We start from the raw sequence: 16679 nt of genomic DNA, 5'->3' as shown, positions 1-16679 counted from the left end.
AGTTTTACCTGTCTGGAATTGAGTTTTCCAAAGTCCCATGACTGCTCAGAAGTTAAAGATTAGCTTGCCGAAGCAATTATTTAAATCATAAATCATAAAAAAAAAAAACATGCCAGCGATGCACAAACTGTATCAGCAAGGAAGACCAGAGGCTGCAAATCAAAGCTCTTTGACAGGAACAGATCAACACTCGACAGGACAGTTGATCAGCTATATTCTGGAGTGTGAGGTTGCTTATGTCTGGACTCATAAACTCATGAGTGAATGATGATTTTTATTACCACCATTTTTGGTTTTAGAGCTGTGTGTGTGTGTGTGTGTGTGTCTTTGGTTAGGCAGTCGTGTGTGTTGTGAAATACACTGCATCACCGGTGGTGTCACGCAGGTCTTGCTTGTCGCTTAAGTTTGTTTCTTTCAGTGCAAAATCAAATCAATTCAAATCAAAACCAGGTAGAAATGTCTCTGGAAACGTGCACACTGACATTTCAACGCACAGCACAAGGTCACACCAGACGTCGTCAGACACAGCGGCGCAACACACTCACTTGTTGCCTTGGCAGGGGTTGGCCTCCGTCGCCATGGTGACCACATCCGCTGCCGCCGCTCCGCTCAGGCCCGCCGCCGCCGGCTGGTCACAGTGCTGTCCCGTCCAGCCGGGCTGGCAGTGACACTGGGGCCCCTGCAGGTGAGCGCACGTGAAAACTGTCAGCACTTAAAGTCACAGAGAAAACGCCGCGCTGAGAGTTTCCTCAGTCTGATGTGACTCTGTTTGAAGCAGGATGTCGGGGTGGAGCTTAATGTGGGAAACCAGCGGGTGATCAGTTTGAGAGGAAGAGAGGGGCAGTTTTATTTGATGGGAGGGGTGTAATTATTCAAAATGTTCCTATTTTTATTGGATGAAATTTTGTTCACGCCTCTAGTTCTTCCACTGAACCACCAAAGAAGAAGGAGCTGTTTTCAAGGAAAAAGTAATAATGGGATTTTGATAAAAAAAAAAAAAAAAAAAAAAATCATAAATTATTCATTATTTGTTTAGTAAATTATTCAGTGAATTCATTGTTAAGTAGGCAAATGGAAAATTATAATAATATATAATAATGTAATAATAATAATATAATAATAAAATCACATTTTCACAACAGGGAGGAGCTAGTTAACCAGTTAGTTAATAAAGACTCACCAGAAATGTTTTATTTGCTTTTTTGAAATGAGAATATTCCCTTTTTGAACAAGAACATACAAAGGGATTTGAAAGCCCTCTTTAAAAATGTATTGACAGTGTCATGTTTCGCTTCCCTTGGCATGTGATAGAAATTAAGAGGGAAAAAACAAAACAAAACAAAACAGTGCTGATGATCCTTAATGCATTATACATCCAAGGAACAAAAGGAGATGTCTTGCTGTTGAGATTACTGTCGATTAAATGAGGTGAAAGTGAAATGTAAAGGGTTCTGTGTGGAATCTGGGTTGGTGCAGCCGTCAGCAGCAGTATAACATATCAAAGACGAGAACTAGGATTAATTTGCCATTCCAGCAGAGTAAAGATGCATTTTAAAAAATCTCTGAATGCTGTTTGCACCTTGGCGTGTGGGTTTTTTTGTTTTTGTTTCGTCGGTCACCTGTCGTGCCGCGTGCGTACCTGCGTGGCGTTGGGCTGGCAGAGGCCGTGCAGGCAGTAGAGTTTGCGGCAGGCCTGGCAGCCCGGCACCACGCCCGGCTTCATGTGGCTCCTGGTGAAGTCCTGCAGCTCGTGGTTGATGTACAGGTTCCTGATGCAGCCGTGGAAACTGGACATGTTGAGGGGCTGCGAGGAGAGACCCAGGGAGGCGGGCATCACCTCCTCTGGCATGCCTGCAGAGAGATGGATAGATAAATAGACAGAGAGGGAGAGAGAGAGAGAGATTAAGTGGAAGAACATGTATTTTAAAGCTTGACACAACACAGTTTACTAGGAATTAATCTATCCATTATTGTTCAATTAATCATTTAATTAATCAAATGCCAGGGAGTTTCCTGAACAATGTGATGCATTAAAACTGAAACTTTAATAACGACAGGAAACAGAGAAAGATTAGGAAATTTTAGTATGGATTTTAAAGGCAGAATGAGTAGGATTTTCCTAAAAAAAAACAAAAAAAAAAACAATGTGTAGGCTCATAAAATCATCCCTACTCATCCCGATCATCAGCTGTGACCCACTAGAAGTGTGTGTTGGTGTGGGGCTGGCGGGCCAATATTTTTTTTCCCAGGATGGTAATGAAATGTTTAACGTTTCATTCTGTCGCCGTCCTAGGGAGCCACGGAGGAAGGGCCAACTTTGAAGGTTGTTTTTACAAACCGCAACAAATCCTACTCATACTGCCTTTGAGGTTTCTTTATTGCTACCCAAGCATAATATATATATATATATTTTGACAGATTATACAATAATAGAATAAAAACACATGAATACCTATCACAGAAAATATCCAAAAGTTCATGAAAAGTGCTCGCACCCAGACCCACGATGGCTTAGGAGTCCGTGGAGTGGATCTCATCTACAGTATCCAATGGTTCAACGGCTCAAATCAACAAACTCTTGGTGTTTTTAACCCTTTATCGGGCAAGCGACTATTTTTGGTAATTTTACATATCAGGCCCATCCTCTGTCTCAGTTAGTTCAATAATCATTTGGTCTTCACCCAGCCAATCAGCAAAGATCGCTCTACATCCCAGGTAACATGATTGTGGCATTTGACCAATGTCATTGGCTTTGATTTTCTATAGGAAAATGAAAATTTTATAAAACGTTTTATAAAAGTAATAAAGTCCTGTCATGTTCACTAATAACAGTCTAGGGTTGTTGTTTTTTTTTTAATTTCAAAGTATTTCAATGAGTGCCCTATAACGGGCTGCAGTGTGGCCGAGGCGGACCTCCCCTCTTACCTCCCACATAGAGCGGGACCTCCCCGGTGGGCGGCTGGCTGCGGCCCAGGCTGTCCAGCGTGGTGGGCTCCCCCCCGTCCACAGACAGGTTCATCATCCGGTTGAAGGTCACCAGCTCCACGGTGTGGAAACGCCCGTCGTTCACCGTCTCAGTGCTGGCCACAGGCGCGATGCCAACATTTAAAGAACAGGTTTGGTCTTTTTCAAAGTTTTTTTTTTTTTTTTTTATAATCACAATCACACACAGCACAACTTCCCAGCGACACCATAAATGTTGTTTTAGGAAACAGACACTTCTGGGTTCAGACAGGACAGAAATCTGAAGTGGATCATCCAGGCTGGGTGGGATTTCTAGGTTTGGGTTTAAAATGTTACAGTTTTCCATCATTTTCTTATTCACATGAGCACTGCAGGTAAGTGTAAAGACAAGAACTTGATTTTTGGTAAGACTGCTTTCGCTAAGATAGCAAGCTGCTGATGGAAAAAAAAAAAAATCAGGATTTAGATTTCTCTTAGGTAGATTTCTCTCTACAGATGCTACAGTGAACAAAGTAAAATCTAAATGTTGTGTAGCATGTCGACATGAACAAAGTATCAGATTCAGCGGCTCGTTTATGATGAATTTCATGCAGAAGAGCTTGACAATTTTCAACAAAAAGAAATTTAAAAAACAGATTTTATGTGACCTGGAGTGGAAGCTGTTTTTGTCTGGCTTGCCATACACGCTGTTCTGCATCAAGGCTTGCTGTGCTGCGTGAATTGGCTTTGCTGTAAAAGTTCAATGATTGATGCCACATGTAAGTGCGAAGAAAACATCTGAACATCTGATCTGAAGTTAAATATTAGAAAAATACTGTCTTAAGGCATGAACCGATGAAAGAATTTCTAATTTCAGTTTTGATCGCTGGAATCTGAAGGCCAAAATGTTTCTTTAGACTGCAAACTGAAGATGAATGTCTGCAGTGTAAATGCTGGTTTTCACTGGTTGGCAGTGGTTGAGTTCAGGGTGGGTCCACGGTCAGGGCTGTTTTAAGCTCCGTCTCCTCAGTAGTTTCGGCTCTTGTCTCTGTTGGAAATCCTGAAATGTTCTGTCTGACTCCGACGTTTGTTTCTCACTAACCTCTTCCCTCTTCTCTCTCTCTTTGTCACTTTCTCTCGCTTGTCCAACAACTTCCTTTAGTAACTTTGTTTCTCCTCACTGTCTTCTGTTTTTTTCAGTAAGATGCTTCGCTGTGATCGCAGTCTCCTCCTCTCTCCTAGCCCTCTCTGTCTCTCTTTCTCTCTTCCCTTCTTTCTCTCTTCCCTGCGGCTGCTTGTCACAGAAATAACCACAGGCAGTGTGTGTGTGTGTGTGTGTGTGTGTCTGTCCGTCAGGCTGCTGGCTGGCTGGCTGAGCTCCCACCTTAGCACTGAACCATCTAAACATTTAACCACTCGACACCTGATCAAGTGGCTCCTCAGCTTCAAGTGTCCTCTCGCTCTGTCTGTGCTTTGATTAAATGACAATGGCCACATTTCCACTGACATTCGTCCACATTCCTAAACGCCGCCGGACTCTCGCTAAGCAACAACACACAATTATATGCTGCCGTGCAGTCTGAGAGGCGTTGCTGGGCTCCGGTGCTGAGAGGCCGCCGGCTAAGTGGCAGAGGCCCCAGAGGCAGACAAGAGTCCGGCGGGCGACTCGGCCGCTCTGCAGCTGGCGAGACACACACACACACTTCGCTTTCAGGATCTGATGAGGAGAACCTGCCGCTGAACCACGGGCTGAGAGCTGCGGTTACACACTCTGCCGTGTTCGAGTCCTCTGCAGCACGACGTGAGCTAAATCTAATGTGGGAGAGTGTTCGGATGAGTCCGGCTGTCTGATGCTGTCTGCCTTGATCAGATGAGAAATTTCCTTTGAAAAGATAAGTGTAACCGCTGGGGTACGGCTCAAAAAGTCCTACAACTCAACTCAAACACGACTGAAACACTTCTAATTGGCAGTGACTCCTCCAACACGCCAACGTTTCAAACTTACTGGGCTCCCACTCGCGTCGTATTACTCAGCAGCGCAGAGACCTCGGTGTGTTAATTGACAGCAGCCTCAATTTGAACAGTCACAGCAAATCCGTCACACAGTCACATGCTTTTTTCAGCTCGGGAACATTTCTGAAATTAAGCCATTTCTGTCTTCCAAAAACCTTGAAACAGTCATTCATGCTTTTATTTCATCACGACTACATTATTGCAACTCCCTTTCCTCCCTTTCGTCTGCAGCAGAAAGTCTCTTTCCTCATTTAATCCAAAATGCAGCCGCCAGGATTTTAGTTACCAGAAAACCAGAGCACATTAAACCCGGCCTCTCATCTTTGCACTGCCTGTTACTTTTAGAGTTGACTTTACTTTTAAAGCGTGGAACAGTTTGGGCCAGAGGCATATTTCTGATTTTTTAACCCCCCATGTGCCGTCATGGGTCCTGAGGTCCTCAAACGCTGCTCCGCTTGTGGTTCCTGAATCCAAATTAAAACACAAAGGTGGCCGAGCGTTTGCCACCAGGGCCCCAAACTGTTAAAGATTATTTCTTAAAATGCACTAGCCGCCAGCCTTCCTTTTATCCTAACCTTCCCACATGATTGCATGTGCTTATATAATTACTTTCATTTTTTAAAATGCATTGTTTTAATAGTTTAGTTTATGTTTTTAACACTTGCACACCTCCTGTGGTTTTGTTGATTTACCCTGTAAAGCAGCTTCTTAACCTTGTTTTGGAAAGGAGCTATATAAATAAAGTGTATTATTATTACTATTATTATTGGTGCTAGTAGTATTTTATTGTGCATTTGACAGGTTTAAATCACATATTACATTACATCATGGCAGCGCTTCTACATGTCTATGTGTTATCCTATTTGTGATTAAATGTATTTTTTTTTTCTGTACAAACAAAAGATCAAGGCAAATGCAGCTGCAGAAGGCCAGCCAGCTCATTTATTTATTTATTTTTATTTTATTATTATCTGCTGGGTCTTTCCCTTGTATTTTAGCAGCTGGGTGACATAACAGGACAAAAATACCTGGTTATAATCTATAATATCATAAGTGTTCATACTGATACCTGTTTTCATGTAGTCAACTTGTTTGATAATGTTATGGCTCATTGTTGATTCATGAATGAAGCTGAGTTAACATGAGCTGCTCAGCTCAGCCGGCTCACGTTGCCATGGTGACGGTAAACAGGAAGGGGGTGGCTCACTGAGAGTGGGGGCTGGGCAGTATGTCATCATCACAGTAAATATGTATGTAGACGCCTGGTGTTGTTGTGTTTTAATGTTTTAATGTTGCGTCTTTAAGTACCATGAGAGGCACTCTGTGAATAAAATATATTATTATCACTGTTATTATTATTTAATCAAGTGAGTGAACTGTGTGTGTGTGTCAGCGTGCCTGGCTCAGGATGAGGTGCTGGTGGTGCCTGATCATGAGCTTCAACTGGCTCAAGCAAACATGATTTATAAGGAATGTATTTCCAGTTCCATTTATATGATTTAAAGAAAGACAAGTATCATTTTAAAGAATATTTATTTAAGAAATGTTCCCTGAAATGTTCCCCAGTACAATTAGACCCTCTGGAAAACCCTCAATGACCCCTAGAGGTTCCCGGACCCCATGTTGAGAAGCGCTCTGACCCTCGTCCTCGGCTTCTGGTTGGGTCGTGTTACTTTCAGATCTGACAAATTTACCACATCTCGTCGGTGACATGAATTATTGCTTTTACCTGCCGATAATAACCAGACTGCTTCACCTGTCTTGATTCTCCTCTTCCCGCCCTCTCTTTCTAAAAAAAGTCACTGATCTTAAAACTGCAAAACTGAAAAATGTCACTTACACTGATGGGGTTAATGTTAACTTAGGAAACGTTTTTAAAGTGCGTGCTCGGACGCAAAAGAAACTGTATTCATCTGCTGCCGTCTTGTGACATTGTGTCTTGTTGCTTTGATGTCTTTTATTGTTCTAAATTGTGTCTTGTTGCTTTTAATGTCTCTGTAAAGCACTTTGAATGACCTTGTGTTACAAATAAACTTGCCTTGCCACCATTTCCACCGCCAAAGTGGAACACTCTTCCTCTCCCTCGCCACATTCCCATAAAAAACGGCGTCAAAATTACGCCGTGGTCGGGAGGCAGTGAGAAATTTGGCAGTGATGGCCGCCTCTGAACTCCGTTGTTATGCTGTATGTTTTGTGTGCTGCTGTGTGTGTGAGTGTGTGTGTGAGACTGTGGATATGGCAGGACCCGGCCCTCGTGTTATGAATACAATACGTCATGAACTGGGACGTTTTCTTTTTTTTTTTGTTTTTGTGCTGCTGCTGTTCACACACTAACGTTACACCAGAGAATTCACTTTGGGGCGGGAGCAAAGCTTTTACTGCACTTAAAGTGACGTAATTGTTTGTGTGTGTGTGTGTGTGTGTGTGTGTGTGTGTGTGTGTGTGTGTGTACCTGTAGATAGCAGTAGCGGGCTGGTTTCCGGGGTCGTAGGTGACCCTCACATGACCTTGGTGGAGCTCCACAGCGATTGGCTCGTTGTCTCCGTTATAAAGCAGGATGCCGTTGTCCTCCGCTGTCGATACCTGAAACACACACACACACACACACAAACACACACACACACACACACACACACACACACACACACACACACTGTAGCAGCCAGCCCAAAAAAACATCAGACTGCTCCTTCACTGCACAGTAGAGGAGTCAGAGATAATTGCTGATATCTGTGAGGGAGTGTGCGTGTGTGTGTGTGTGTGTGTGTGTGAGAGGGAGAGGACACATACACACACACACACACACACACACACACACACACACACACACACACACACTGCAGGGGGGAGTGGCCTGACTGAGGCCTTGTTCAGACTGCAGGTAAATCGGTTTCTCAGATCAGATCTTTAAGACAGACTGACACCTGTATTTGCAGGTGATCTGATTGGATTTGTGTGTCCAGACAACGCCGACCTGTCTGCATGGGTTGCTATGGTAACGATGCAGGTGTCAGTAACTGCATATGGTGGTGAAGCCCAGCAGACAGTTTATTTCAGCGTCTGTTGTTCTCTGTGTTGTCCTCCATGCTGATGTGATCTGACTGGGATCTCACTTCAAACACCGATAAATACATGTGGTTTGGATCCAATCTGCAAAAATCAAATTTCTTTCTTTTTTTTTTTTTTTTTTTTTTTTTGCTGTCCAGACTTTCTAAACAATCTACAATCTGGATTTGCCAAAAAAAAAAAAAACAGATTTGGACTGACTTATACATCCTGTTATGATTGGTTACCTGGAGAATCACCTTACTGAATTTGGTGACACTCTCTTGGTTTTTAATGCTGAGGAACACCCTCTTCAAAATGACCTTCCTCGTCTCCCTCATTAACCCTGTCGGCTCTTCAAGAACACAAACCTGTCTCATTTTTTCCTCTGTCGGACATTTGCTTTTCTCCCAGTCTGATGCCTCCCTCTCTCCCCTCTCTTCAGTCTCATCAATTTGAGGCTGAATTCTCCATACACACACTCACACATACACACATACACACACACACGTGTTTTGCAATTGCGTGTGTGTGTGTGTGTGTGTGTGTGTGTGCCCTCATGTCCTCACCTGCAGTGTGATGTTGGCCTGAGGCCAGTTCTTGATGTCTCGCAGCTGAACGTAGGAGTCTCTGTCGACGAAGTTCACGCTGACCAGCTTCTCGCAGCTCTGGCCCTCGAAGCCGGGCAGACACTGGCAGACCGCGCTGCCGGCCTTCTCCACACAGGGGGCGCCGTTCTGACACTGGGCCAGCTGGCAGGGCGAGGGGGCAGGAGCGGCTACCTCACACAGCTCGCCACTGGAGAGGAAAGACAGCTGGGGTGAAGCAGTATCACTCAAACTGGAGTCAGACATGTTGTGTTGTGATGCGCACTGCAGCAAATTCTTTAACATTAACAAATCAAACAAAATTAACATTAACAAATCAAACCAGCAGGGGGTGAACAGTCAGAGTCAGTCATTTTCCTCCCTACACTGCAAAAACTCAAAATCTTACCAAGAATATTTGTCTTATTTAAAGTCAAAATATCTCATTACACTTAAAATAAGACATGATCACCTAAGAAATAACTTGTTTTTAGACAATTTTCACTTGTTTCAATCGAATTTTCACTCAGTTACTTCTGAGGTGATGTCTTATTTTAAGTTTAATGAGATATTTTGACTCGAAGTAAGAGCTCAGATTTCAGGTTTAAAAGGATGTAAAGCCCAGTTAAAACTCTCCTCCTGGGCCTGAAAATGTCTTTAATCATCTCTGGGGTGAAAGGGCGAAAACATATTTAACTTTTCTGGACCTGAAGATGACCAAGTGCATTTTTCATAGTTGTCCAGACTTCATGAAGCGTTGTGTGTGTGTGTGTGTGTGTGTGTGTGTTTGCTGCAGCCATGCAGTGTGAGAGTGTTTGCAGTGTGTGCAGCACCTGAATCCCTGTGGACAGACGCAGCTGTAGCCGTCCAGACCGTCAACACACTGAGCTCCGTTCTGACAGCGATGATCCACACACTCATTATAATCTATACTGCACTCAGGCCCCACCCAGCCTGGGATACACACACACCTGCACGTGCACACACACACACACACACACGCACGCACACACACACACACACACACACACACACACACACACACACACACACACACACGCGTATATATTTTTATACTTGGCACATGGGTTTTTTTGGGGTCAAAACTACATCAGCAAAATTCAAGTTTGTGTGTGTTTATGTGTGTGTGTGTGTGTGTGTGTGTGTGTATTTTTAAGCTCATCTGGGATCTGAAAGTTTGCTGAGCCTGGCAGTGACCTCGCGTGGGTATGTGTAATTCGTGTGTGTGTGTGTGTTTGTGTGTGTGTCTACAGGTATGTGTGCGTGTGTTTTGTGCAAGTGTGTAGATTTACGAGAGTGTGCGCATGCTTGAATTTCTGTGCATCCTTTAAAGAGTGCAGGCATCTGTGTGTGTGTGTGGGTGTGTGTGCGTGTGCAGGCATGTGTGTGCATGTGTGTGTGTGTGAAGGGGGGGTGTCACCTGGGGCCGGTAGGACTGCTGATGCAGGTAGACTGGTGCTGACAGGGGTTTCTACCTGGAGAACAAACATCCTCCTCTTCCTCACACAACAGACCTGAGAGAGAGAGAGAGAGAGAGAGAGAGAGAGAGAGAGAGAGAGAGAGAGAGAGAGAGAGAGAGAGAGAGTTTATCTCATCTTTCACTTTACCTTTACAGGCTAGACTTACATTTAACCTTTTGAATTTCCTGTTAAATGCGTCAGAAATGTGTCAGAGAGTGTGAGAGCAGTTTAATATGGACTCTGTTTAGAAAAAGGAGGATTTGTACCTGAATGTGGCAGCTCTGTCAAAGCAGCTAGTCAGAGTCAACCAGTCGGTCTTTAAGGTTTACACAACCACAGAACATTTGCAATAGTTTAATAAGGTAATATTTCAACATGTCGCTGTCAGCTTGCCCGTGTGGTGCCCTTGGTGTTTTCAAGCTGTTTTGTGAAGCAGTGGAGGCCAAACGCACCTCAGCATCGATACGTAGAATAAAGCCATTTTTCTGTGACAGTGGTGCCATTTGAAAGACATTTTAACAGTCTATGTACAGCAGATGACTCCCCATAAGAATGAATAGGAATCTGGCTTTATTAGCTGTGAACTTGCTGCTTTGGTTGTGTTACCCGAGTGACCCGACTTGTCTTGAAAGGGACTTAAAAGTTAACTCAAAGTGAAATAAAGAAAGATACACCGCTGAGTATTTATGACAGGATACAAAGTACGTTCAAAGTAAAGAGTTTTCCAAACTATGGGTTGCAACCCAAAATGGGTCATGGACCCAGTTGTGGTGGGTCGTGCACTGGCAGAGAAAAAGTGCTAAGGCCAAACAAAAAAATACCTTGGGTTCCGGTTCCTTGTCATTTAAGGGCACGAATAAGTAGGGAATTTATTTTATTTTATTTTTTTTATTTTATTTAGCATTTTAAGGATTCATTTTATTTATTCATGGGAAGGATGGGTAGGTAGGGATTTTATTTATTTATTTTATTCTTTTTTTTATTTTCGGAAGCGATGCATGGGTTGCTTTTTAAATATAATTAATTCAATATTTGCATAAGTTACCACCTTTTTAACGGATGGAGCAGCGTTATTACTAGCAGAGGGAGGTGTCTCTGGCTCGCATCGCAGCGCTAGGTACCTGAAGTCGAATACACCCATCATGCCCACCGCCACAGAGCCAGGCTCCGCGGTTGCAAATCTCCAATGGCACTGTTTCACCTCTTTCACTACATCTGCAAAGGTTTGCGAGGACAAACCACACACACACACACACACCGTGCGGAAGTCCATTCTTTCCAGCCGGTGCTGTCGGTGGCGCATGATTCCATGAAGTGATTTTCCGAAGTTACGCGAGAACATCACAAATAAGGCGAGTGCAACATACATCAAAATAAAAGCCCTGCTTAACTTTTGACCAATGCCAACAAGGTCACACTCGGTCGCATAGTGCCTTTATTTTATTTATTTTTTTATTTTATTTTTACACAGAGGCCAATAAAATAACCTGACTCGGGGGTTAAATGGGACACTCGGTCAGGAACCGGAACCCAGAATTTTTTTTTTTTTTTTTTTTGTCTGGCTTAAACCCTGTTTTAAACCAAATACAGTTTCATAATCTGAGCAGATTAGCAGTTGTGCTGATAAATCACTGATACTGCTGATGTCGGTGCGCCGTACCGGTGTAAAAGGGAGGACACAGGCAGGTGTAGTTGCCCGCTCCGTCCACACAGGTGGCGCCGTTCTCACATCCGTGATCCTGGCAGTCGTCCACGTTGACCTCGCAGAAGGAGCCGTGGAAACCGAACGCGCAGGCACAGCTGGACGGATAAAAACACAACAACTTCATACACACAGCTACAAGGACAAAACTACAAATAAGGAAGTGATGATTTTCACGGGAAACAGTAAAACCCACAGGTACAACAAAACAGTGGAAATAAACTGCATTATTATTTACAGCGTCATCAACAACACTATCCATCTATATGCCAAACCCATTTTTTTCTGTTGTCTTTGTTTCCCTGGTCGCTGGACTTTATAGCAACAACGCCAGCTCGTGTGAATAATCCCAGACCAAATGTCATGTCATGCAATCTGGACAAAACTGCCCTCTGAGCTCACTGCCCTTGAAATGAGTGGTGTGTATTTTTTTTTATTCAAAACGGGCAGACATGGGAGGCTCATGAATCCCTTTGTTAGACTTTATGTCGGAAGAGGAAATACAAAAGCAGCAAGATGACAGAGTATATGTTGCCTAGAAACATACCGCAGCCAGGAATAAATTGTAATATTCAAGCTACAGGGACAAATATAACGTATAAAACTACAGGGTGGACCAAACCGTAAGAATAAATTGTTCTATTCATAGCTTCAGGGACAGAGCTAAATAAGTAAGAATAAGCATACAGAAGGATAAAAACCAAGTGAAAAACTAATATTCATAGATAGATGGAAAAAAGGGAATGAATATTAACCTAAAGGAGCAAAACCATGAATATAAAACACAGTATTCTTAACTGGATGGATAAAACTACAGGCAGAAAGACACGTACACTGGAGTATCCAGAGTTAGTAGAGGAAACCATGTGAACAAAACATTCAGGGGAAGGTAACACTTTATAATATATACCGTATATCATCAAGTATTGGCCCACAGCTCTAAATCACTGAATTCAGTCCCGTTGCCACAGGTGTGTAACCTCTAGCAGCTAGCCATGCAGTCTGCCTTTACCAACATCAGTGAAAGAACGTCTGGTTCTAAAGAGCTCACTGAGTTCCAGCGTGTTGCTGGAATAGTGATGGAACAGGAAGCCACCGCTGCAACAAGTCAGCTGCTCAACTTTCTTCCCTCCTAGATATTCCACCATCAGCTGGAAGTGGGATTACTGCGAAGTGGAAGCATTTAGGAACCACAGCGACTCAGCCACCAGGGGGCGGCACCACGTAAAGTTACAGAGCGGGGTCGCCGAGCGTAAAAGAGTCCGACGCTCTGCCGCCTCAGTACCCGCAGAGCTCCAAACCTCCTCTGGCATCAACATCAGCACAGAAACTGAGCGCCGGGAGCTTCATGGCCGAGCGGCCGCACGCCAGCCTCACATCACCGAGCACGACGCCGAGCGGCGGATGGAGCGGTGTAAAGCACGCCGCCGCCGTCGGACTCTGGAGCGGTGGAAACATGTTCTGTGGAGCGACCGATCAGGCGTCTCTGTGTGGCGGTCTGATGGACGAGTCTGGGTTTGGGGAACGCCAGGAGAACGTTCCCTGCCTCCAGGAGAACGTTCCCTGCCTGAGCGCATTGTGCCGACTGTGCAGTTTGCTGGAGGAGGGATCACGCTGTGGGCTGGTGTTTCTGGGCTCGGCCTCGGCCCCTCAGCTCCACTGAAGGGAAATCTGAACGCTTCAGCTCACCGACACATTTTGGACGATTCTCTGCTTCCAGCTCTGTGGGACCAGTTTGGGGAAGGAAGGCCCTTTCCTGTCCCAGCATGACTGAGCCCCAGTGCACAAAGCAGCTCCATAAAGGCGTGGCCGGCTGAGTTTGGTGTGGACAAGCCCCGACCTCAACCCCATCCTGCACCTTTGGGACAAACTAGAACAGAGATCGCGAGCCGAGCCCACTGGTCCAACATCAGTGTCTGAAAATGCCCACAGACACACTCCAACATCTTACAGAAAGCCTCCCAGAGGAGTGGAAGCTGTTGTAGCTGCAAAGAGGGACCAACTCCATATTAAGGCCTGTGGAGTTAGAATGGGATGTCAGAGAAGCTCCTGTAGCTGTAATGTGGAGGCGGCCCAATACTTTTGTCCAGATCGTGTATAGTGTGCTTTATTTGTCTTTTTTTCTGTGATTACCCTGTGTGAAGCACTTTTTAACCCTCAGTTTTGAAAGGTGCTTTATGAATAAATCTTACTTATATTACAGGACTAAGCAGAAAAATATGAGTGGAGGAAACATTTTCAAATATCCTCTTTTCAGAAACTGAGATCAGACTGGCTGCTTTTTGCAGTGAAGCTCATACTTTTTTTTTTTTTACATTTATTTATTTATCTTTTTACAATGCGTTCAGAGCTGTCTGGTTTGTTCTCAGGGTCATGGCAGTTTTTTTGCAGAGGCAGAGCTGAATGTTTCGATGAAGGCTAAAAACTGAAAAGGTTTTGTATCAAAAGCTGGTCTGGACCACAAGGACACAGACGGGTCGCATTTTGAACGAGGACAATTTCAGCCTCATCTTCACCAAGCCTTTCACTCCGACGTGCTTCACGAACTGAGGCTCAAACAAACTTTTTTTCTTTCTTTCTTTCTTATTTGGAGCGATTCAATCAAATTTGAGATTGTAAGCCGCTATTCACGCCAACAACTGGAACCGATCCTTTTCAGCCAAAATATTCTAACAGTCAATAAATCAATAAATTAGCTGTGAATGAACTGATCCAAAGTCAGGGTGATCCATTTTACTTATTGCTTTTAGGAAACTTATTTATTCTGCAGTTAAATTGGCAGGAATTATAATTGATGCATCAATGCCACGAATGAATCCTGACACCCCTGGAGTGTGTGTGTGTGTGTGTGTGTGTGTGTGTGTGTGTGTGCACGTGTTACCTGAAACCTCCGGTCTGCTCGTCACTGAGGCAAGTTCCTCCGTTTGTGCAGGGATTACTGACACAGGCATCCACTGGAGTCTCACAATGTTTACCCTGGGTGTGTGCGCACACACACACACACACACACACACACACATACACACACACACAGAAATGTATAGCATCAATCTGACAAGGATACACCATTAGATAAGTCCAGGTTAAATGAGTCATGTGATGGGATTACCAGAAATAAATGTGGGCTCAAAACAATCAATCAAAACACACACACACGCACATGCACACACACACACAGTTTAACACTTTGATTAAACACCACAGAGTGCAGGCAAACATTTAATCGGACGAGCCACGACACCACGGCTCTGATTCTAGGTCACACGTAAAATACTGTGACTTCTTCCATGACAGAAATATTGAATTTCCATCACCAACACGACCCTAACATGACTTTCCTTTTTCCTTGACCGAACTTTTACCCACACCTGAATTTTAGAGGTGTATGTGAAGTTTATTATCCTGCTCTATTCTGCAGGGGGAAGTGAACACAGCATGAAAACAATGGAAAATTAATGTATAACTAGTTCCTGATGTTTTGAATGCCCTGATTTTCTAGCACATTCCCTGACTTTCCCTGTCTGGAATAAACTTCAAAATTCCATGACTTTCCGGAAATTCCATGACCTGTAGGAATCCTGTAATACACACACACACACACACACACACACACACACACACACACAGACACACACACACCACAGGAGGTGCGTACCGTGAAGCCAGGCTTGCAGGTGCAGGTGTACAGCTCTGTGCTGTGGGCCTGGCAGACGCCCTGGTTGTGGCAGGGCGAAGACGAGCATGGGCTGCACTTGGCCTGGACAGACGCCTCCACCGGACCTGACAACACACACACACACACACACACACACACACACACACACACACACACACACGTTTACACTTCGCTTCCTGTTCTTCACCACCAGGGGTCACATGCATAAACGATGTGCAGGCATAAAACTGTACACACACTGCTTCCCGCATATAAACTGTATTTCTAAAAACAGACCTCACGCATTCTTTAGATTTTTTTTTTTTTTTTTTTTTTTTTGTAGCTTACAGAGATTTGCAAACTTTGCCGACCAAATGCACATTTCTTAAGCATTTTATTTAGCTGTTAATATTGTGTTTATTTTACTACTTGTGAATGTCATTTTAGATAAGTAATCGTTGATACATTTCTGACTTGTCACCTCACAGGTCCATGTGATACATTAGTTACACGGGCATAACACAGAGCCACACAGCTGCTGTGGCTGTTGGAGAACGTCGAGCTGCAACACAATCACAAAACGCATACGCACATCTGGCGACAGGAGTGAGTATGCATATTTCTGGCTTTGTGCGTACACACAGTTTTAGTGATGAATCTACAGAGTTTTATGCATCTGGCCCCTGGTCAGGTTTGGAGGGGAATCTGTGAGATTACAGCAGCAAACAGAAAGAGGGCGCTGTTCTGCGATGGGGCGCTGTGACCCTTTCTATTTCAGATGAGGGGATGCAAAATTAGTAAGAATGGGAAAAAATTTTGTCCTATTAGTCTCAAACTGTTTTTTTTTTTTTTTTTTTTTTTCATTACTTCCAACGTATCATTTTTTTAACTGATGTTCTTTTTTCCATTATTTTTTTCTACATCATTTTTCCTACTAATATCTCTCAGTAATGTAACTGGATCCACGTTTGGCTCGTTAGCTGTGGAATAACAAACATCAAACATCAAACAACAGAAAAGCCCCAGAAACACACTGTGATTTGCCAGTGCCTGTTTTTAAACTGCATTTATGTGTTTTAAGCTTAAAAGCTTGTTTGAGGCTTTCAGACCTCCTGGCAGCAGCAGATGGTCAAAGGACAGAAAGGTCAATGATGGAAAAAAAAAAAAAAAAAAAATCTCTTCCAACATGTGGGTGATGTTATGCTGCGTTCAGTTGAACTCAGAAATTTGGACATTTATACAGTAAGCTGCAT

At 43.8% G+C, this 16679-nt stretch overlaps 1 protein-coding gene across 1 annotated transcript in view; it reads right to left on the bottom strand.

Annotated features, from left to right (window-relative positions):
* slit1b (slit homolog 1b (Drosophila)) overlaps nucleotides 1-16679 on the bottom strand; it is a 108288-nt gene that overhangs the window by 3781 nt on the left and 87828 nt on the right. Inside the window, exons 27-36 of the mRNA XM_030049818.1 lie at nucleotides 15427-15551; nucleotides 14653-14747; nucleotides 11730-11869; nucleotides 10030-10123; nucleotides 9422-9559; nucleotides 8571-8799; nucleotides 7409-7539; nucleotides 2926-3080; nucleotides 1640-1851; nucleotides 546-679 (exon numbers count right to left, since the gene is read on the bottom strand). Coding sequence (XP_029905678.1) covers nucleotides 546-679; nucleotides 1640-1851; nucleotides 2926-3080; nucleotides 7409-7539; nucleotides 8571-8799; nucleotides 9422-9559; nucleotides 10030-10123; nucleotides 11730-11869; nucleotides 14653-14747; nucleotides 15427-15551 — 1453 coding nt within the window. The remainder of the gene's footprint in view (nucleotides 1-545; nucleotides 680-1639; nucleotides 1852-2925; nucleotides 3081-7408; nucleotides 7540-8570; nucleotides 8800-9421; nucleotides 9560-10029; nucleotides 10124-11729; nucleotides 11870-14652; nucleotides 14748-15426; nucleotides 15552-16679) is intronic.

Source organism: Myripristis murdjan, chromosome 1 (genome assembly GCF_902150065.1).
Source record: "Myripristis murdjan chromosome 1, fMyrMur1.1, whole genome shotgun sequence".
Lineage (NCBI taxonomy): Eukaryota > Metazoa > Chordata > Actinopteri > Holocentriformes > Holocentridae > Myripristis > Myripristis murdjan.
The sequence above is the reverse complement of the archived record's forward strand: the minus strand, read 5'-3'. Positions and strand labels throughout refer to the sequence as shown.